The sequence below is a fragment of the Solanum stenotomum genome, chromosome 3 (assembly GCF_019186545.1).
Source record: "Solanum stenotomum isolate F172 chromosome 3, ASM1918654v1, whole genome shotgun sequence".
NCBI classification, from domain to species: Eukaryota; Viridiplantae; Streptophyta; class Magnoliopsida; order Solanales; family Solanaceae; genus Solanum; species Solanum stenotomum.
This window is the reverse complement of record NC_064284.1, coordinates 14,468,178-14,492,546: the sequence shown is the minus strand read 5'-3', so window position 1 is coordinate 14,492,546 and position 24,369 is coordinate 14,468,178. Positions and strand designations below refer to the sequence as shown.

Below are 24,369 nucleotides of genomic sequence, written 5' to 3'. Positions count from 1 at the left end.
TTTTTTTTTTTTTTTAATGATTTTGAAAAATATTTCAAATGTTAAAAAAAATTCACCCCCAAATATTTGAAAAATTCTTCTTCTTGATTTCATCCTTCTTTCCACTAGTTTTCAGGCCAAATTATTATAACATTTTCCATCATCGTATTTTGAATTAATCGCATGAAATATATCACCTCCTTTTAGGCCTCATTTGTTTTCATTAATATTAAGAGGTTTGAATCTCAATGCACATCTGAATATTAAGATTATCATTTAGATTAAAATGTCAAAATCTGAATGCTTGTCTGAATATTAAGATGTAGTTTCTAGGTCTAAACACTAAATCATTAAGATTGTTTGTTTTCAATAGCTGGACATGCATAATATTTTTTTAAAATTAGGAATTAAACACTATATCAATAAAAGTTATAATCCAAACCAAGAATACTTCTTCCAAAAAATTGTTTCAGAATAAGATTGGAACTCACCCCAGAAAAAAAGATGATTTATTTGTTTTCTCAAACAATTTTTTCCCAAGAAACAATGATATTTTCTTCCAAAGAAGTTTTGACAACAAACGAATTGTGACAAGAAGAGTTCTTCATAAATATCAATTCACCCAAAAATATTCTATATATTAAAAATATAGATCAATACTTGTAAAAGATTATGAAAACTTACTTATTCAAAAGAAAAAAAAATGGTATTTGGTTGGAAAAGGAGAAGAAGAAACCTGAAACTTGTCCGGAAGAGAAGCAAGGAAGAAGAGAATTTTTTTACGAAAGAACACTTTTTATTTTAATAGAGTCTGAATGGTATTAAGACTCTGTTATAGATCTGATTCATTCAGACTCATTAAGACCCATTAAGAGGTTTTTTTTAAAAAAGAAACAAATGGACTTAATGGAATGAATCTTAATGATTAAGATTCAGACCTAAAAATCAAATGCACTTAATGGGTTAAATCTGAATGATTAAGATTCAGACCCTCATTAAGTACAAACAAATGAGGCCTTAGTTATATTCATGAGTCTCTAGTGGAATTAATTGAACATATTTGAGGTTATATTGAGACTTGTTGAAAATTTATCTACATAATAAACACTGATTAAAAATATACATAAATTAGAATTTGTTTAAATTTGGATTCAAAGTATCTCATAGGATTTAACACTTTATCATTTATTCATATATATGTTCAATTATAACAAGTCTAAATTAAATTTACTCCAAATTTTAAGAGATGTCGTACATTAACCCTACTACTACTATATATTATATGTTCAACTAATCATCCTACTTCATGAACACGTTTTAGTTATGTCTAGTCTCTAATGGTCCCGTCGGCACATTAAAATATATCCATTATTGGCCTGCAACAGTGCAACTGCAATTAGAGTTGATGATAAGAATGGAAAATTTGGGATTAAGTCTGAATCGCGCACTGTAAAATTTATTAGTGGTAGCACTTCCAATAAGACTTTCTTCATATCTTGGGCTTAAACTCGAGACCTCTGATTAATGATGGACCAGTTCCAGTACTACATCATAATCCATGTTGGTCATTAATTTAATATTAGTTGATCATATTATCAAAATAATTATCTCAAATTTTTTGTCAATTTATAAAATCAGAAGAGAATTAATTTTTTTCCCTCATTTTAACCTTACAATTATTTTTCTAAAAAAAGTTAAACAAATTTGTAAATTTTTTTCAGAAAAAAATAATAATAAGAGGGTAAATTATTTTTTTAAGAGAATAAACAACTAATATGGAGCAAAGTTTTTACAATTTAAACCTATCTTTAGAGAAATATGAACTCTATCTCAGATAAATGAATGATATGTAAAACCAAAATTCATTAAAATAATGAAAAAAGTAATTTACGTCTTTGTATACTTGTGATTATCAAGATTTAGTTTTGAATTTGGAATATGCAAACATGTATTGAATGGATTAAGAAAGAAAGGAAGATGGTTGTGGGGGGAGGTAAATTAAGTATATATGCTAGTAAATTATGTCTAGTTAGGTAGTTTTTCCTTTTTAGTATTGGACTTTATGTTGTTTACTCCTTCCATTTCAACTTACGTAATTTAGGACTCGTCCATTGTAGGAGCAATTATTGATTATTTATCAACTTCACAATGCCAGTGACGGTGAAGTTGAAGGAATTTAAAACGAATACATGATATTGTTTATGAGCAGTCAAATTTAAAAGCTGTGAATAGGCAAAAGAGAAAACTATTGAAAATATTTCTAAAATTGATGTGAATTATTAATTTCGTCTCTAGATTATTAATAACTTTAAAAGTATCCATTTACTTGATTAATTGAACTTAAATACACTTGTGATCTTGCCATATGAGTGAAATACACCCCTAAATTCTCATCAAGTTTAAGGTGTTTTTAACACTTTCCGCAACTTTTTATTAAGAGTTTCACGCTCCTACAAGAGTTTGAGACCATTTTTTATGCCATGTGACAAATCGAAGTGTATTTAAGTTGAGTTAGTCAAATAAAGTGATAATTTTTAAAATTGTCAATAATTCGATGATAAAACAAATAATTTACATCATGTTCCGTACTTCTCTATAGATAAAAGGATAATTATATTTTATTATGGGATGTTTTGGAATTTTCAAATCTAGCCAATTGATTTGCTTGCATGACAACTACTTTTCTTTTTTTTAATCGGAACTTCATTGGCATATTTTAGTTATGAATAAAAAGTTGATTTGGAGTAATTTTGAAGCAAAAATATATTGATGAATTTTTTACACAATAAATTATAAGAGTTGTTTATGTAGTTAAATAATCATCTTAATAGTTATAAGTTTATACATTATTTTGTCAAGCTTTGATATTGAATACCTATTCTTCTTCTTTTATGAATGTTCTTCTTGATTTCATCCTTCTTTCCACTAGCTCTATTTTAAGTTAATCGTATGAAATATATCACCTCTTTTTAGTCATGCTCATGAGTCTCAATTGGAATAAATTGAACAGATTTGAGGTTTTATTGAGACTTATTGAAAACTTATCTACATAATGGACACTAATTGAAAACATGCATAAAATTAGAATTTCTTTAAATTTGGACTGCAAGTATCTCATAAAAGGATTTAACACTTTATCATTTATTCATAGATTCAATTATAACAAGTTTAAATCAAATTTACTATATAGTATTTGTTCAACTAACCATCCTACTACATTAACACGTTTTAGTTATGGCTAGTCTCTAATGGTCCCGTCGGCACATTAGAATATATCCATTATTGGCCTGCAACAGTGCAACTGCAACTAGAGTTGATGATAAGAATGGAAAATTTGAGACTAAATCTGAATTACGCACTGCAATGTTCATTGGGTGTAGCATTCCTAACAAGACTTTCTTTATACCCGGACACAAATTCGAGACCTCTGATTAAGGATGGAGCAGTCCCAAAACTATACACCACAACTCATGTTGGTCATTCATTCAATATTAGTTGATCATATTATAAAAATAGTTATCTTAAATTTTTTGTCAATTTATAAAATCAAAAAAGAATTAATTTTTTTAAAAAATCTCATTTTAACTTTACAATTAATTTTTTTAGAAAGTGCAAACAAGTTTGTAAAGTTTTTTTTTTTAAAAAACAAATAATAACAAGAGTGTAAATTATTTTTAAAAAAAATAAACAAATGGAGCAAAAATTTTACAATTTAAAACCTAGACCTATAGTATACCAATAGCCGCCTCCTAATCATAAACAAAATACAAAGGAACTCGAGACCCAAGTTCGAAAATGTATTATAATTAGGAAAAATTACCTTGTAGACAATAAAATTCGCGTCAAGAAAACAATAATAAAAAATGGAAAATGATCGCAATAATCGTATTTATTATTTCAAGTGCGAGTGTTACAATTTCTATGATTCCTCTGAATTCGCCTTTCAAATATAAATTCAAGGGCTCTTGAGCTTGATCTTGAACTTAAACTTGAACTTTATCTTTATCTTGATCTTGACTTTTACTTAAATTCAAGGGCTTCGAGCTTGTTCTTGAATCCGATGGTCTTAATCTTGATCGTTCTTGAACTTGAATGCTTGAATTCTTAAATTTGTAGCTTTATAAAGAATTTTATGGCGTTTGTACCACGGATTTTCTCTAGCTTCTTGTTTAGAATTTTCTGTCTTTTTTCTGAATTATGAGGACCCCTATTTATAGTTTTAGAATAGAGGAGTTGCGATTGGAACAGAATTCCCTTCGGCCAATCAGATTTAAGTGACATGTCATATGTGCTTTATGGAGCGGGCTTGTCATCTTTGACACATGTCATGATCCTATTGGCTTCTTGTTTGACTTGGCATGCCACGTCATTTGCCACGTGGCACTAAAAGAATGGGCCTCTAGGATAAGATGACATTGGACTTAGCAAATTGGGCTCATCTATTGTAGCCCAAATCATCAATTAATTTTGACTTTTATTGGACTTGAATAATTAGTCCAATTATATTAATCCATAATTTATTTGGGCTAATATATTCATGAATTTGATATAATCCGAATTATTTTATAAATTTATATTTAATAAATTTTAAATGATTACAAATGCCCCTGCTTCAAGTCTTGTCAAAATATTTTATCTTTTGAAGTCTAGACTTGAAGTATTAATTACACGATAATTATATACCATGCATTTTAGATTATTTTATTGGTATATACTCCAGCGTAATTGGAGTATAGAAATGATATTTAAGTATCATATTGCCAACCTCCAATTATCCTTAGCCAATTAGATTTAGGAGAAAGGATAATTAGATGTTTGTTTTACCAATCAGCAATCCAATTGTAGCACGAAAAGGATAGCTTTGCCGTTTTTTTTTTCTTTTTATTTATTTATCTATTAATTAATTCCTACTGCCATGCTTCCTTAGGATTTTAAGCTGAAAAGAATTATAATTGGTATAAAATATGAATTCTTCCGGTGCCGTATTAACATCTAAAAAAATAGAGTTACAATTGGTATAGGATATGGATTCCTCCACCGCCATAACCCATATTAACATCTATCAATAGAGGCTAATGTTTTTCTATTCTCAACATCAACCATTACGAGCTTCTCTTTCTTTCGCAGACCTTCGAAGTGCAACACGAGAGCATAAAGGTACGTGTTTTTTTTTTTTTGTTACTTCGTTCCATTTTTTCCGTGTGGTCCTCTTTTTTTTTTTCTTTTGCAGGTAATGGATTGATATATATATATATTGGAAGCCATGAAATGGAGAGTTATCGTAACACAAGAATTTGATTTTAAGGTATGAAAGGATTAGTTTAACGTCCCCACCTTGAAAAAAAATACTACTCTCAAGACTTTACAAGATCCTGAATAAGCATAAGGTGTAAAGGGTTGTGTTTAACGTCCCCGCCTTGAAGATCACTTTACTTGAGGCTTTACTAAATTTCGAATACTTGAGCATAAGGTGTGAAGGGATGTGTTTAACGTCCCCGCCTTGAAGATCACTAACTTGAGGCTTTACTAAATACTGTGTTTAACGTCCCCGTCTTGAAAAAAAATACTACTCTCAAGGCTTTACAAGGTCTCAAATACTTAAGCATAAGGTGTGAAGGGATGTGTTTAACGTCTCCGCCTTGAAAATCAACAACTTGAGGCTTTATAAGATCTTTTTAAGGATAAATCCGCGAAAATGCCAGCTTAAGGTGCAAAGGGACAAATCTTGTCCACCTTAAGGCATGGAAATTTAAAGATCCTTTTAAGGATAAACCCGTGAAAAGGCCAGCTTAAGGTGCAAAGGGACAAATCTTGTCCACCTTAAGGCATGGCGATTTTTTTGGTTACTCCTGGCCCGCAAGAGTATAAACTGTGTACGACATAAAAAAAATCCATGTACGAATAAATTCGTGAAGAGGCCAGCTTAAGGTGCAAAAGGATAAATCTCGTCCACCTTGAGGCATAGAAATTTAATGATCCATTTAAGGATAAACAACTTAAGGTACAAAGGGAAAAATTTGTCCACCTTAAGGCATGGAAATTTAAAGATCCTTTTAAGGATAAACCCGTGAAAAAGCCAACTTAAGGTGCAAAGGGACAAATTTGTCCATCTTAAGGCATGGAAATTTAACGACGTGCACATTTGGAGGATTTGGAGACTTCTACTTACATACTTGAAGTCTTACTTGCACACTTAGAGGATTCGAATACTTCAACTTGTAAACTCGAAGAATTTAAAGACTTCAACTTGCATATTTGGCTAAATTTAAAGACTTCAAGCGTACTTTTAAAGAAACTCATATTTTATAAGGATTTGCCCCCTCCATTGACCCATCAATACTTCGTTCAAGTCTAAAGTTTGATGAGACAAAAGATAAAACAAAATACTTATCGCTTTGACTGTCATGTGACAGATCAAGTGGGAACATTTGATTTTTTGACACTCATGCAACTGAACTTATGATATATTCTAAGCGCCTATGTACCTCAGTGAAGAGGATCAAGTCACAACATAGTTCTGGGGGAGTGAGTGATTTTTTTTTGTGCCGTGCACAGTTTATACTCTTGCGGGCCAGGAGTGTCATGCAATTTAGGATCGTACCTTAAGGAGCATCATCTTACTTCAAGGGTAGTACCTCTTTAGGAATTTTGCACTAATAGGACGATCCTTACGCCATCTGCATCAACAAGCTTATAAGCACCATGTGAATATGCTTCTTGTACAACATTCGGTCCATCCCACTTTCAGGTAAATTTGCCCCCAGACTTGTGCGAAGTAATGGTGGGTCTTCTTACCGTGAGAACTTGGTCTCCAACTTGGAAGCACCTCAAGCGAACCTTCTTATTGAAAGCACGAGATAGACGTGCTTGATAATATTCAAGATTTTGTTGAGCTTCTAGCCTCTTTTCATCAAGTGCTTCTAACTCAGCAAGACGCAGTCGAGCATTTTCTTCTTCAGTGAGCCCTTCTTGAATAACAAGTCTTAAGGAAGGTATTTGACGCTCGAGTGGCAGGACTGCTTCAACTCCAAAAGCAAGTGAATATGGTGTTGTTTGGGTTGGTGTGCGTTATGTTGTCCTATATGCCCACAAAACTTCTTCCATTCTTTCATGCCAATCCTGTTTAGACTTGGAGACAACTTTCTTGAGTAGGTTGCATATAGTCTTATTGAATGCTTTAGCAAGACCATTGGCGGCAACATGATACATAGAAGATTTATGTTGCTTGAAGCCAAAGAGATAAAAAAATTTGTTCATTAATTTGTTATCAAGTGGCTTTCCATTGTCTGTTATTATGTAGCGAGGGATGCAAAAACGATATATAATATTCACTCAGATAAAATTTGCAACATTCTCTTTCTTCACTTCTTTAAGAGCGACAATTTCAGCCCATTTTGAGAAGTAATCTGTTGCAGCCAAGATATACAAGTGTCCACCAGAAGATTTTGGCAGCGATCCTACAACATCCAATCCCCAAGCGTCAAATGGCCAAGATGCGATAGTTGGGTGCAATAATTCGGGTGGCTGATATATGAAATTCACATGAAATTGACAAGCATTGCACCTCCGAGCATAATCTAAGCAATCATTCACCATGGTTGGCCAATAATACCCCATCATCTTTATGTGAAAGTGGAGTTTCGGTCCAGATTGATGTGATCCACATACTCCTGAGTGTGCTTTTTGTAAAGCTTGAATTGTTTCTTCCTCTTCCAAACATCGTAATAGTACACCCTCAAATGATCTTCTATATAATGTGTCCTTGTAGTAAAGGAAACGATGTGCACGACGACGAATGTTAGTCCTTCTCCTTGGATTTTCTGGAAGTATCCCATAACACATCTAGTCAATAATGGGTTGTCTCTAATCTTCCTTTGTGGCTTTAGAAACGGCGACGAGATGCTCAAGCTCATTTTCTATATATTCTTCCTCCTTTGGCGGTGATACTATCCATTTTTGACAAATAGTCACTTGCGTTTGATCAGGAAGGGTTATCATTGAAGCTAGGGCAACCAATGTATCAACTTTCATATTTTTCATTCTACGCACATGTTGGAGGGTTACATCTCCAAGCCATCATATAAACTTTTGAGCATAATCATGATAAGGACGTAATTCGGACTTCTTCACCTCAAAACCAAGAGTTGGTTGATCACCAACTTAGAGTCACCAAAGACTTGTAAGTGTAATTGCTTCATGTCGACGACCATCTCAAGTCCAAGTATCAACGCTTGGTATTCAGCGACATTATTGGAACAATATTGCTTTAAAGTAAAGGAGAATGGTAGAATTTCTTCTTGTGAAGTGATGAACACTACGCCAGCGCCAGCTCCACCACGATGTGCAGCCCCATTAAAGTATATTTTCCAAGGAGGTTGAATTTCAATAGACATCGCATCTTCATCAGGAAGCTCATCAGTTAACTCTCAATCATCAGGTATCAGATGGTCTGCTATGAAATCCGCTAGTGCTTGTCCCTTCACAACTTTCTGAGGGATGTACACAATCTCAACCTGTTGGAATTAGAGGTACCATCTTGCTAATCGGTCACTATGGACAGGTTTTGACATAACAAACTTGATGGGATTTGCTCTAGAAATAAGGCGGACAATATGAGCTTGAAAATAATGCTTCAATCTTTTGAATTGAGAAGACAAGTGCCAAGCACAACTTTTCAATTAAAGAATATTTCAGCTCATTCGGCGTCATCGTTCTACTTAAGTAATAAAAAGAGTTTTCTTTGTCTTCACTATTCTCTTGAGCTATTGTGCCGCAATGTAGAGTATCAATGGCTTTCTAGGTATAGGGGCTGCCAAAACTGGAGGTTTTGCTAGATACAATTTGATACTTTTAAAGACAGAACTACATGTTTGGTCCCAATTAAAAGGAGTACCTTTCTTCATGAGATGACCAAATGGTTGGCATCTTCCCGCTAGATTTGAGATGAATCTCCTCAAGTAGGCTAACTTTCCTTGGAGACTTTTTAACTCATGAATATTTCGAGGCTCATTCATCTTCGATATTGCATCAACTTTGGCTTGATCAATTTTAATTCCTCGATATCTCATAATAAAGCTAAGGAACTTGCCAGAAGTAACTCCAAATGCACATTTCAATGGATTCATCCTAAGTTAATATCTTCGGAGCAACTCAAACACCATTCTTAAGTCTTTCAAATGATCACCCCTCTTTCTCGACTTTACCACCTAGTCATCAACATAACATTCAACATTTTTATGAAGCAAGTCATCAAATATATTTTGCATAGCCCTTTGATATATGGCACCAACATTTTTTAAACCAAATGACATTACTTTGTAGCAATAAATACCCTTAGGTGTGCAAAATGCGGTGAGTTCTTCATCCTTTGGTGCCATGCGAATTTGATTATAGCCAGAAGAACCGTCCATGAACGACGTCGTCTCATAACCAGTGGTGGCATCAATCATTAGCTCCGGCATGGGAAGATGAAACTCATCTTTAGGGCATGTATTATTGAGATCTCTAAAGTTAACACATACTCAAATTTGACCATTTTTCTTCCTCACGAGAACAATATTTGAAATCCATGTATGATATTTGGCCTCACGAATAAAGCCTGCCTCAATGAGTTTGTTAACTTCATTTTCTATCAACGGAACCAAGTCTGGCCTAAAGTGTCTGTGAGCCTGCTTAACAGGACGAGAACCATTTTTGACTGCTAACTGATGGACCGCTTCTTTAGGATTCAATCCAGTCATTTCTTTATAACTCCAAGTGAAGACATCCCCATATTCTTTGAGTATATTCATATAAACGATTTCTTCATCAACTTCTAGAAAGGCACTCAAGTAAGTTGTCCTTGGGTCTTCATCAGTGCCAAGGTTAACTTCCTTCAAAGGATCTATTGTGGTCTTTACTCCTTCTTCAAGTTCTGGTGGAGCATCTCCAACATCTTCCTCTTCTAAAGGATCATTGTCATTGACAGATATATGGCAACACCAGACAATATATTCTAACTCTTCATTAATCTTTATTTGAGACAAAGAATCGTACTCATTCTGGAATATAACATGATTTGAGGAGCCTACACTTTCTTTATCTTCCTCGCGCTTTATGGTGTAAACCACAGTGTGAGCTTTTGCCTTGAGTTCCTGTTTACACGAAACCACAAGTTCCACTCGTCGCCTCATTCTAAAAGGAATCAAACTTTTGAAATCCTTTCGAATCAAATGTGAAGCAAGCGTTGTAACTTTTAAATAACTTCTCAGATTCTTATTTTTCTTCAATGGACCTAACCTCTCAAACACAGAAGTTCTTGCAGTCGATTCTCCAAGTTGATCAAAGACGGAGGGCTTTTTTTTTGGGAGTAGTGACATCATCTTCAAAATTTATATGGTTATTGCTTGCCCTTCTTATGGAAATGCGAATTGGCGACGGTTAGCTATAACCTAGGCCTTCATGTGCTTGCCTAGTTGTCTCTTCTGATGGAAGTTTCCCTAACGTTGATGGCTCATCAGGTTTGTATCCAACCTTCACAAATAACTTGTAAGCCTTGGGATCAAAACCTTCTCTTGTGCGTGTTGTAGGAAGCGCCACATTTCGCACTTGATTTTGAGCGATTGACTTTTTTGGCAGCTTTGAAGACAAGTTTATTGCATCAATCCGTCTGATAGAAAGAGTTAGCCCTTTCAATACATTTTCTAGAAGGTTAGATGATTGACCTTCTTCTTTATTCACTTTCGAAACATAGCAAACTCTAGAAGTCAGCTTCTTCTTCGAAGACATGATCTTCCCTTCATTAAGAATGGGACAAAGTTCTTTAGTGTCAAATTTTACCTTTCCAACAGCCACATCGATTCTTTTGCTTATGATTTTATCGGACATGATCGGTTTGACATTATTAGATTTGACCCTTTTAACAACATAACTTTTTAAATAGAATTTCGCATCAGCAAAGTGTGTCTCAACTTCGGTGAAAAGATTATCATCTGCAACTATCTTCCTTTCAATCCCGCCTTCAAGATACTTCAAACATTGATAGTAAGAAGATGAGACAATTTTATTCTCATGTACCCAAGGCATGCCAAGTAATATATTGTATGATGTCTTTGCGTCGATCACATGCATCCATGCGCTTGATCGTAAATCTTCCATGTGATCTCTAATTTAATAGAGCCTATGGACCTCTGCCCCTTTGATTAAATCCTTGTATCAACAAACAACTTTCACTAAGTTCTCCAGTCGTTATGCCAAGTTCCTTCAATGTGTGAATAAGCAGAATGTTGACTACAAATCCTTTATCTATTAAGATTATATTTATCTTCTTTTCTAGCACGTAACCCACCATATACAAAGGACGATTGTGTAGTGTTTCACCAAATAGAATATCATTATCCGTAAATGTGATTTTTGTATCACATGCATGTACTTCTTGGGAAGAAGGTTTAATAGGTTTTTCAGAAGGTGAGGGAGACATCATTAACGAGATCTCCCTTGTTGCCTTTTCATAGTAACTAGGAGACACTTTTGGTGAGGATTCACTTGTTGTTCCTTCTTTGTCAGTAGGAGGCACCTTNATTAAGATTATATTTATCTTCTTTTCTAGCACGTAACCCACCATATACAAAGGACGATTGTGTAGTGTTTCACCAAATAGAATATCATTATCCGTAAATGTGATTTTTGTATCACATGCATGTACTTCTTGGAAAGAAGGTTTAATAGGTTTTTCAGAAGGTGAGGGAGACATCATTAACGAGATTTCCCTTGTTGCCTTTTCATAGTAACTAGGAGACACTTTTGGTGAGGATTCACTCGTTGTTCCTTCTTTGTCAGTAGGAGGCACCTTTTGTTGTTTCTGCTTTAGAAACATTGAAACATGATGCCTCGATATTGTCTTGAGTAGACTTTATGTCGAACGAACTTGATAAAAATTCCTCTAGAGTAACAAGACGTCGGGGTTTTTGGTAGTGATGCACTTCTACCTTTGCCCTTTTTAGGCGCTTGATTGATTTTTGCTTCACTGGTTTCTTTACCATCTTCATTCTAATTGGTTGCTCAAATGATTCCTTTCGAAAGCTTGACTTGTTACGCTTCACTTAGTCATAAGAATCCAACCTTCACCACCATCTATATCGACTTGAGATTTGTCTTGCTCCAATAACTTTTTTTCATGCTTTTCAGAGATATATATTTGGATCGGATCGAGCAAGCCAAATGTGATAGAGATTTGGTTAGAACTAGCCTTCTCATCATCAAGGACAATCTTTTTTTCGTTAACCAACCGCATTACTCTATCTTTGAAGACAACATTTTTCAAGAGGATGACTCACAAGTTTGTGATACTTGCAATAATTTGGGTCATCAGTTTTTCCAGCTTCATCAGGTCGCTTCATTTTTGGAAACTCAATGAGTTTAACTCGAGCAACTCATCAAAAATCTCAGAAACGTTAGAGTCCAAGAAGGGATACTTTTTTCCTTGCATTTCCCTTAGTGTCAGCTTTTGATCCATACTTTCTTGGAAAGTTGTTCTCACATTTTGCTTCACGCCCTCCTTCATAGTAAACTTCGTAGGCGATACATTAACATTCATGGATTCTTTGTTGTCACTTCTGGGAACAAATTTGTTCTATCTCTTGGGTTCATGCTTGTCTCTTCCTTTGCGAGGATCATGGAAAAAAGTCATATATTTTCCAACAGAGGACATGCTCAACTCCATATCATGACCGCGAGTAGCTAGATCTTCGAAGAATTTCGATTTTACTCTTTGCTAGATGTAAAGAAGCTCTCAGTGCATTTCTTGGATACACATTTCGATTGCAAAAGCTTCACTAAGCCTGTCTTTGCAATTTAGGCTCGCATTCCTCCATCGATCTATGAAATCTATAACTGGTTCACTCTTCCTTTGGTAAGTATTCATGAGTTCTACCATGCTCACCGTACGCCTTGTGTTATAAAAGTGATTGAGAAACTCATGCTCTAGTTGCTCCCAATTATCAATAGAATTAGGCTCGAGATCCATGTACCAATCAAAGGCATTTATTTTTAGAGAGCGGACAAACTGTTTGACAAGATGGTCTCTATATGTTCCAACATTATTACATGTCCTAAAAAGTGCGCAACTTGTTATTTTAGATTTCCATTACCCTCAAATTGTTGAAAATTGGGAGGTTGATAACCAACACGCATTTTGAAGTTATCAATTATAGCAGTGTATGGCTTAGCATACATATGAGAAGACTTGGTAGAGACTTCATACTTATCTTTGATAGTGCCTTCAATAAACTCCTTCAAGAGATCGAGTGGGATCATTCCTTCAAAAGAAATTGGCATCTCATTAACAATCGGTGTTTTCTTCGTAGGATCTCTGATCTCTTGAACTTCAGCACCCTTTCCAAGCGCTTGACTCGCTTCTCCATTTAAAAGTCTTTCCATTCTATCTATCAACTTATCAATTCGAGACTCTTAGTGTTGTACATGTTTTGTCAATCCTTTAACCAACTTCGTCAGATTTGCGAGTTGTTCCTCAGGAGAGGAAGTAGCAGTCACCATCGTTTGCATGATCATTAGAGATGTAGGAGAGTAACATGGATTGTCACATAAGTTAATCTTCAGCGGACTCACGTTAGGCGATGCATGTGGAGATGATTCATTAGTTGAATCATAGTTCTCCCTCGTGGTAGAGTTCTTTGAACCAGATTGCTCAAGTAGAGCCAATGTCTTCTTGATCTTTTCAGCAACACTGCTTCCTCTTTCTAAAGCATTTGTGGAGGAACTTGCTCCTTTTGGAGTCGAAGACCCAAAAACAGGAGTTGATGCGGATGACACTTAAAGTGTTTGTTGTCCTAGCGTAGCAGCCTTGCTTCTCGTAACAGCTCCGAAACTTCCAAAGGTAACACCAAGAATGCCTTCAACTTCAGTAGAGAACTTGGAGCTAGTGGACTTAGAGGCAGCTGATCGAGAGTTGTTCTTCATGGAAGTCATCTTGATATTCTTTGATGCTTGAAAAAGTGAGATGAGAGGTAGAGATTGTCCCACTGGGCGTGCCAAAATTTGTAGACAATAAAATTCGTGTCGAGAAAACAATAATCAAGAACGGAAAAATATCGCAACAATCGTATTTATTATTTCAAGTGCGAGTGTTACAATCTCTATGATTCCTCTGAATTCACCTTTTCAAATATAAATTCAAGGGCTCTTGAGCTTGATCTTGAACTTGATCTTGAACTTAAACTTGAACTTTATCTTGATCTTGACTTTTACTTGAATTCAAGGGCTTCGAGCTTGTTCTTGAATCCAATGGTCTTGATCTTGATCGTTCTTGAACTTGAATGCTTGAAATAACTTGTAGCTTTATAGAGAATTTTATGGCGTTTGTACCACAAATTTTCTCTAGCTTCTTGTTTAGAATTTTCTGTCTCTTTTCTGAATTATGAGGACCTGTATTTATAGTTTTAGAATAGAGGGGTTGCGATTGGAACAAAATTCCCTTCGGCTAATCAGATTCAAGTGACATGTCATATGGGCTTTATGGAGCAGGCTTGTCATCTTTGACACATGTCATGATCCTATTGGCTTCTTGTTTGACTTGGCATGCCATGTGGCACTAAAAGAATGGGCCTCTAGGATAAGATGACATTGGACTTAGCAAATTGGGCTCATCTATTGTAGCCTAAATCAATTAATTTTGACTTTTATTGGACTTGAATAATTAGCCCAATTATATTAATCCATAATTTATTTGGACTAATATATTCATGAATTTAATATAATCCGAATCATTTTATAAATTCATATTTAATAAATTTTAAATGATTACATACCTAAATACACATCTTATTTTACCATAATCTCTAAAATTTCCTACCATTTGAAAAAATTTCAAAAATCTCATCTTGGATACATCACTCCCCTCTCGCTGATACATCCCTATCCCCCTTGCTGGTACATCCCTTCCCTCTCGAATACATCCCTCCCCTCTTGGATACACCGCTCCCGTATGTATCTGGATGTCCTATCCCCTCTCAGATACATCTCTCCCTTATGTATTTGGATGTCTTATCCCCTCTCATCCCTCCCCTATGTATCTAGTTGTCTACTAATGTATCAGGAAGTCCAGTGATGTATACGGAAGTCTAGTCATGTATCCGAAATTTATAAATTTTAAGGGATTCTTTTAATTTAGAAAAGTGTAGGAAAATAATGTAATTAACTATTGGCACTATGAGATTTATATAAATTATACTAATAATTATATGTTGAGATGGGTAAAAATTGTATTTTAAAGTTTACAAGTTGTAATTATGTAAATTATACTAATAATTAATAAGGCCAAACTTCAAACATTTTAGTGAACTTTTAGGTAATGAACAGAAAATTATATGACCACCTCTCGTCCTAGAATATGCCAACCTTGCCTTTTAATTATTATTTGTTAAAATGGAAAGTCTTTATACTAATTTTAGAAAGTTATATAGTAATTATTATTATATGTCTCAGACATTGANGGGGGGTGATCATTATTTATTTGTTAAAAAAAAAAATGTTATGTACTTATTTTCTTTAGGTGATTATAACCTAAAATAAAAGGTCATTTTTTGTTTGTCAAAAATGCCCTTAGCAGCTCTATAAATTGGAGATAGAGTCATAGCAAGTAAAACACACAAACAAATTAAAGATGAAGAAGTGTATTAGTAATATATTGAGTTTCCTGTTGGTTTCAAGTTTGGTTGCCTTTTCTCATGAATTTTCTAATAATGGGAATGATGTATCCCATGCTGTGCTGGACATGGAGGGCGAACCACTCAAGATAGACGAGGAGTACTCCATTATCAGTATTCCCTATACTTAGCTAATCTTGGAAACACCAAATGCCCAAATGGCATTGTGCAGGACAGTTCTGGTGAATTTGATAACAACACACCTGTGTTGTTTTATACTATGAAATTTGGAAGTCATTTCGTTTCTGAAAACCAAGATGTTAGTATAAAGTTCTCAACTTCTTCTTCTTCAACTAAGTCATCTTTTAACGAAACTGTTTGGAAAGTTGGTTATTCCATCGTAGGGCCGACGCATTCACCACTTAGGTTTGTTATAACTGGTGGTACCTTAGGATTTCCAGGACCTAATAACATAGAGAACTGCTTCAAGATTGAGAAATATGAGAAAGGGATACCTCATTCTTACAAGTTAAGGTATTGTCCTAGTTAATATATTTGTCCAACATGCCAATTTGATTGTGCAGATGTCGGACTATACGAAAATAAGGGATACGCCCGTCTGGCTCTCAATAACAAGCCTTATCCATTTGGCTTCACCAAAGTAAACAAGAATGATGCATAGTTAGTTAATTATCTATGCTTATTATAACCTAGCTAGCTTTCTAAAATAATGTGGATCATGCTTCCATGTAATATTAATGCTTATGATGAATAAAATAGCTAGGTCCTTTATTTATCAATTTCTGCTTCCAAACAATTGATTCAACAATCAAATCTGATTCAAACAAGTTTTAATTAATAAGTGCTACGTATTACTTATGGATAATCCCATCCGGTACCGTCACCACATTAGTATTCAGCTAGTCTGCGGAGCCACGACTAAGTCGAAATTGTAATATACATTGTTATTGATTAGTTTACCTGATGTGAATTTCATGGATAAGATGTGTTAATCAATTGCATATTAATTTTGATTAGTCGTCATGCCCAGTAGACTTAAATTAGGTTTAAGGGGGGAATCTAAAATAATAATAAAAAAAAGCTCAAGAAAGACTATTGTAATGAATGCAATGTGTATTATATGTTGGTTTGACTAGGAGTACTGAATTTTATTGTATATTGAATTGAAGTCTCATTGTTTATTGTTGTAGAAATTTATTTGTATAACAATTTTCAAATATCCCTACTCCTTAGGGCATGGAGGATATATTATTTTATGGGAAAACTACATAAATCCCACTAGTTTAGGTCCTAATTACTTAGATTCCCAATAGTTTTAGATATTACTTCATCTACCATATTTCATACTTAGGATACATGAGTTTAAATCCGTGAGATACATGTATCTGCCGAATTTAAAATCGAGATACATATTTTATTTGTTTAAATTAATAGGTTGTAACTGATTTCCTTAATATAAGGCGGAAATCAAGGAGTGTATTTATGTTTAATTAATTTCATTTTATTATTATTTGAAATAATAAATACGTTAATATTATTAATAAAAGACAAAAACATGTATATCTCGGTCATGCAATTTGATTAATTTCATTTTATTACTCTTAAAATAATAAAATCCATTAATTTGATGTATCTATTATTAATATATGATGTATCCAACAAACTAAACACTTAGATACATGAGTATCATACAAGTACATTCACATGTATCATAGAAGTATCTAATATTAATTTTGTGTATATGTTATATGTGTCTAGTATTAATTTCATGTATCTATTTATATGATATAATATTAATTTCATGTATCTATTTATATGATCTAATTTTAATTTCATGTATCTTTTATATGTATCTATTATTAATTCGATGTATCAACTATCAATTTCATACATTATATTCAAAATCATGTATATCGGATACATAGTAAACGCACATATAATTATGTGTATCTAAATATGAAATGTAATTGAAACACACGAATTTAGGAACAAATCACAACTGTGGAGTATTTGTCTTATCATTAATCCAAAAAAAAGTTAAAAAATTCAAAATTCTTCCTTTCTTTAAGGATCTGAAATTTGTTCTCATAGATGCATATATTATTAACTCAGATACATGAACTGTTAACTAGATACATGTACACCTGATGTGTATCCAACATTGTTGCACTTGATGTGCATCTAATGGTATATTTTTTTCTCTTAATTAAAGCTTGGCGTAATTCTTCATCTTGATTGAGTCATTCCTATACTTAGATCCATTCTTGACTTGAATGTTGGTGGATGAAGAGTCAGTCCCTACAATGAGAAATTGATGAGTAAAAATGAGCAAATAAAAGTTGTTTTGATTTAGTATAGTATTGTTAATGTGTAGTATCATTGACGAGAATCATCCGATTTTGAGAATGTTCAACCATTAAAATGTACGAGAAACAACAAATTCAAAAAATATAAAACCTAATTTGTAAAATTCTATAAAATTGAACTTCAGAACATTATGAACTCTAACTCAGATACAAAATCAAAATACATGAGAATAATAAAATAATCTAAACAAACCTATATGTATAATGTTGATTTGAACATGCAAACATTGAGAGTATGAAGGAAGAAAGAGAACATTATGAACTCTAACTCAGATACAAAATCAAAATACATGAGAATAATAAAATAATCTAAACAAACCTATATGTATAATGTTGATTTGAACATGCAAACATTGAGAGTATGAAGGAAGAAAGAGGGAAAAGATGAATTAAGGAAGAAGGAGGGATGGGCTAACGGAGGAAACGGCATATGTGAAAAAAGAAGAAGATGATTTGACTTGTTAAGGGATATGGACCCTTAATTAAGGATTAATTAAGGAGTAGACAAATATTCAATTCCTTATTTAAGGGATTAGTGTATCTGATTAAATTTTTAAAAATTTTAAAATATATGATATAAGTATTAAAAATAGTAATATATGTAATTATTTTAAACTAGAGGTAAATATAGTATATATGGTAGTGATGTATGTGTAGTTATGTAGTTTATCCTTATTTTATTAAGGAATCCGTTCGTCCATTATTCTTTTAATATTTTGATATGTGTCATACAAATAATCTAACGGATCAGATTTGTTTGATTGACTAAAAGAGTTTATCATAGTTAACATTTTTTTGCTCGCATTACTTCAAAAAAAAAAACTAAAATTTTTTCTCTCAATTTCCAAATCTTTCGGAATAATCATCAACTTCCTGGTTCAAATCTTTCACTGCAGTATATATTTTTTAATTTTTTTTCTACCATTTCATTCAATTTCTTTGCATTACTTACTGCTACTCTTTTCATTCTTCATGTGTTGAAGAATGCCTTTCGATATTTTCTTCTTCATCATATTTAATTTTTCCTCTTCCACCATTTCAGTATATTCCTTCTCTTTGACTAAGTTTAATATTGAAAATTTTGATATACAGATGTTAAATAATCCAACATAATAAATGAAAATGAGTTACGGAGAAGGGGTTTCAAAAAAGCCAGATTTAAAAAGACCCAGGACTTATTGCCCAAATCGTTCTGTAAAAGTTACAGAGAAAGATGCTTTTTTTCTTTTTTAAAAAAACATATGAAAACTGAAACTACGTTTTTTGATAAGAAAAGATAAAAACATCGATTGAGTAGTCTTGGAAAATTTCAATTAAACTTTGTCAGAGAGTGAAGGCATCAATTAGAAAATTATCAATAATTAAAAGTAAAATGAATTTAAAGTCTCAAATATCAACACTACAAAAACCTACAAATCAATTGCTAATTTGCTACAAAAGAATTTGAAAAAATAAATTATAGTACAGAAGGAAATGATTCTAACACAGAATTGAAGTGAGAGATATATCAACTATGATTAACCTCTTTTAGTTAACCAAATAAATCTGACCCATTAAATATTTATATGACATATATTAAATATTAAGAGTGTCCTGGAGGAACTGGACCGATCACCTACTGGAGAGGAGCCAGTCCCCTCAAATCTAGCCTTGAATTCTTCATCGCTACAAAAATAATAAAAGGATACGTAGCAATTGATTTGCATGCATGACAACTACGTTTTTTTTAAAATCCTACTTCATTGGCATGTTTTAGTTAGGGACAATTACATTAGTATCACTTGGGCCAATAAGACATGGAGCAATAAATACAATAATCAATATGAAAGAGATATTTTTATATTGGTGGTCCTATTTAGGATTCGAATAAACGGATTGGTATAGGATTTTGTTGTATTATTTTGTAACCTTTTTTACAACCAATAAAAACCTTTAACACTTTGTTTGGATCATTGTTATCAATTGTTTCATAATGTATTATATTATATTGTACTCTACTGTATTGTATTGTATGGTAAATATAATGTTTGGCTAGACTGTATTGTTTGATTTGATTGTATCGTACTATATTGTAATTTATAAATTTACTAAAATATTCTTAATTATTCTAGGTAGGAGATTTGACTAGAATTAAATAATATAAGGTAAAGGGTAAAATAGTATTTTGAAATATTATATAAAAATATAATTGGAAAAAGAAATTAAGTAACAATGGGAACACATCAAATCGGTTGTTTCATAGCATATATAGGGGTTTTCATTGTTACATAACAACGAAATTTAACAATACAATACAATACATTTTAAGTAACAATCAAAACAAACATTATAGGTATAGTAACGATACAATACAATACAATGGGTAACAATGATCCAAAAAGAGTGTTATAAGAGTTTGATACATTTGTTTGATGATGTGACAAACATCTAGTTAAATGATTACACATGGTATTTTATGTAAAAAAAATATTTTAAAGTTTATTTAATAAATAAATTAAAATAATGTTCTAAAATAAATTAGTTTTCCCACACCATCCCTAGGAGAGGGGGAGGGAGGGGGTTTCGTCTTCTCCACCATACCCAAAAATCTCTTTTGTAGAAGGNCCCCCAAACGATGTTTACCTCTAAACTCTCTCTTTTTCTTATAAATTACTAACATATTTGACAAAGAAATATTGGATAAAATATTTAATTTGGTTTATACTTAATATGGATAAAAATGGGTAACTTTAATGAATAATATGGGTGTCAATATTATCTATAGCCTCTTATTATATAGAGAAATACGTACTTCAATTACAAGATATTTTTCTTGTTCTTTTTCTCCATTTAGGGTGTGTTTGGTATGAAATACTATATTTCCCTATTATTGTTGAATTTTTTTTTAATTTTTTTTTTTGAAAAATAAGTGGTCTTGAATCGAGGTCAAGAAGTCAAAATTTGGGTCTCGGGTCAAGGTTGGAGTGGGATCAGAAGTTGGATCCTGAACTCATTTCAGGTGTGATGTTTAAGGAAAGTTTTGAAAAAAATTTTGCTTAATTTTTTTGATTCTTTCCACCTACTTTAAGTATGAAAGTCATTTTTTTCTTAAATAAGAGGAAAATAAGTTCATTTGAAAAATATTTTCCAAACATTTAAGCAAATCAAACGTGAAAAAAATTAGAAAATATTTAATAATTTAATATGTATATTTTTAGAGGTTCCTACACCTTTACATTTATTAAGGAGTGCAATTAGTGGATACGATACTCGTGAATTACCTACTCACATTTTATGATGGATAATATGATTTAATTGATGTCTTCCTACTCTCTCAAGTGCTGGACTTGGACGGCCAACCGCTCAAGTACATTTTTAATGTATTACTATATATTTTGAGTCGAGAAGGAACAAAAACAAACTAAAACGAGGCACACATACATTAAAATAGCAACACTTTTACAATGACAGAGGCTACACATGCGTAGCTTTATTTGGACAATACATAAAAACACGACATGACATACAGTGGAAAGGATCTAGAAATCGATAGATATTATTTGGTCGAAACGAAATTATATAATTGATTTAATTCCGATGAAAGGATCCTTAATGAAGACAACATGGAAGGTATTGTCTGTTCTTATGGCCAATCGTCTTTGTCCGTAAGCATGGTCTATGCCAATGTCAGTGCAGATGTGCTCTCCATAAGGACAAAACACCAACTTATAAGTGAAACCATCAACTTCTTTAATCTGAAACCATGAGGCCACATTCATAGTACTTCCTGCTTCCCCGTTCGTTGACAAGTACATTGGTTTATCCTGTCCTGGGAAATCTTCCACTTCCCACACATTGTTCTTACAAATAGTTGGATTGTCAAGATAAAACTCAATGTTAACATCACTCGATTCAATGATTTCTACTTGTTCGGGTGCCTTTGGTTTGAAATACACTGACATACCTCTGTTCGAATCTAGCTTGGACTGCACCACCTGTAGCAAAAAATCGACAATATAATCAACTATATTGCTTTTTGTTTATTAGATGTAGAACCAGTACTGTTATATTGTTCATCCTTCAGATGTCCAGCCCTTCTTCAACATATTTGGATATTAGATCCATATTTGTCTTGGGAATTCATGCATCACCTAATTAGTTAGCTTGAGGAGTTGAGGTATGTCTTCTAGGGTACATTATGTACTACACTTAATTTTAACTTGTAAGTAGAAAAAAAATATCTCTTTTTTGAAACAAACTTTTTTTTTTTTTAAAAAAAAAGGAAATATATAAATATAAAGTAAAATTTAACTTTAACAGTTTAAACAACTTTTTAAATTAGATGGTCATATAGTTTAACAACCTGGGAGGGACACACGAAGTTAGTGTCTCCATTAATTACGGGGCCTCGCAGTACTCCGCCACCCCCGGCTCCTCGTATTACTGACACGATAAAGTACCTGGTGTCTGATCTGAGAATTTCACCATTAATGTCACGCACCACCTGCAACACTGGGTTAGGACTAGCACTAGTGCATGAACACTAGTCCCCAAGCGAACCCTCATCATGGCTAACTACAAGCGGAAGACTAACTCAAGCATACAAAAGCTTAAAAACTGAATAAAATTCATGAAACTCAAATACAAAACTTTAAGTCAAATGATTTACTCTGAATATAAATAGAATATTCAACTAGCTAATAATAGGCAACTCAAGTCTTTAAAACATTTAATAAGATAAATGAAACAAACTTCTCAAACTCTATTGTCCATCTATGAAGCCTCTATTGTTACAGAAGAATATCAGGAGAAGACCCACGACATCTCAAACTACTAGCTGCAAAATAAAAGTGGAGTCCTCCGGAATATAAGAAGGCTCACCAAAGTTGATTGGAATATCCCATGACCTCAACGGAACCCCTATTGTATCTGCATCATGAAACGATGCAGGCCAAATGGTTCAGCACATGATAATTAATGTACGAGCATGTAAGGGAAATTCTAAAGTATAAACATAAGCTTGAACTTGAAAAAAAAGAAACATATCTACCTCTTCTCAACTCACTCAACTAAACTCAAGTCGAGAATAAGATACTCAACTCAAAGGTACTCAACTCAATATAAAACAACAATAAAAGATGCAATATATGGAAAGCTTTTAAAACAATAGATAACAACTCAATGTATGGAAGAATACAATAATAACTCAGTTTATATATAACAATACAATATAACTCTATGTATATAAGAATAAAAAAATATTTCTGTAGAAGTTTCTCTAATCGACAACATCACTATGAGTTATGTGATGATACAACGTCTCACCCACGCTGCCAGAACTGTCCTATACTTTGCTAGGGTATAAGACCTACTATTTTCCACTAGTCTATGCTAAAAACCATTAAGGAATCATCTAAAAAGTTGTGACCATTTAGTAACCCAATACAGTGCTGTTACGAATTAGCCGACGGAAAAATATTCAAAAGGCTCGTTTTTGTATTTTACTTCCAAGAAAATTCTAAACGAATTTCTTGACTAATAAAAAGCTCAAAACAATCAGATTTTTATTTTTTAATCCATCATTCTCTTCTCTCTCAAAACCTAAGGCAAAATCCTATGGAAAAATCAAAATAGAAGACTCCATTCAAGATTCATTCAATCTTTTTCAAGATTCTTCTTTAAGATAAGTCTTTGTCCAAGAATTTTATTCTTTTCAACTCAAATTAATTAGTTTAGACCCTTAATTGGGTGAAATTCGCATTTAGAATAAAACACCTCTCCTATTTTTGGGTGACTTTCCTTAACTGGACAGCCTGACTTCAAAAGAGCATATCTCACTCATTCGAGCTCTAAACTTAGCAAATTCAGTGGCGTTGGAAAGATAATTCAAAGACCTTTCATTTGATATCTTTTAGGACACCTAACTCATCCTTTGCTAAAAGTTATGGTCATTTGAAGTTGATCCAAAACTTAAAGGAACCTAGGAATTCTTTTTGGAACTCAAGGTGCTATATCTAGTGACCTTAACACTTAGGAAAATTTTAAATTCCTTGGTAAAAATTTACTCACTACGAAGGATGGTTCAAGTCTTAGCTCAAAAAATTTCTGGGATAGTACGTGGGATTCACCTAGACTCAACACTGAAGTTTGTTCCACCTTACCTAGATTTTCCTAAAATTAGTTAAACTCTGGCTCACACCGACAAGGCTGACATAAGAGTAGCTCTGATACCATTTGTAACAGCCTATCCCGCTAGTGATATTGTCCGCTTTGGACCTAGACCCGCACAACTTTAAAATGTGTCACTAGTTAGTTGGTAAAAACATGCTTACTTATATACCCAACATCTCTCGTGTGTTTTATCAATGTGTGAGACTTTCTAT

At 33.1% G+C, this 24,369-nt stretch overlaps 2 protein-coding genes across 2 annotated transcripts in view; one reads left to right on the top strand and one right to left on the bottom strand.

Annotated features, from left to right (window-relative positions):
* The window catches only part of LOC125858644 (cysteine protease inhibitor 1-like), a 41,862-nt gene extending 25,445 nt beyond the window's left edge, over positions 1-16,417 (top strand). The window contains exon 2 of the mRNA XM_049538477.1: positions 16,068-16,417. Coding sequence (XP_049394434.1) covers positions 16,068-16,170 — 103 coding nt within the window. The 3' untranslated portion in view covers positions 16,171-16,417. The remainder of the gene's footprint in view (positions 1-16,067) is intronic.
* Positions 16,418-21,408: 4,991 nt separating this feature from the next.
* The window catches only part of LOC125858713 (kunitz-type serine protease inhibitor DrTI-like), a 5,571-nt gene continuing 2,610 nt past the window's right edge, over positions 21,409-24,369 (bottom strand). Inside the window, exons 2-3 of the mRNA XM_049538530.1 lie at positions 22,350-22,529; positions 21,409-21,981 (exon numbers count right to left, since the gene is read on the bottom strand). Of these exons, the coding sequence (XP_049394487.1) occupies positions 21,562-21,981; positions 22,350-22,529 (600 nt within the window). The 3' untranslated portion in view covers positions 21,409-21,561. The remainder of the gene's footprint in view (positions 21,982-22,349; positions 22,530-24,369) is intronic.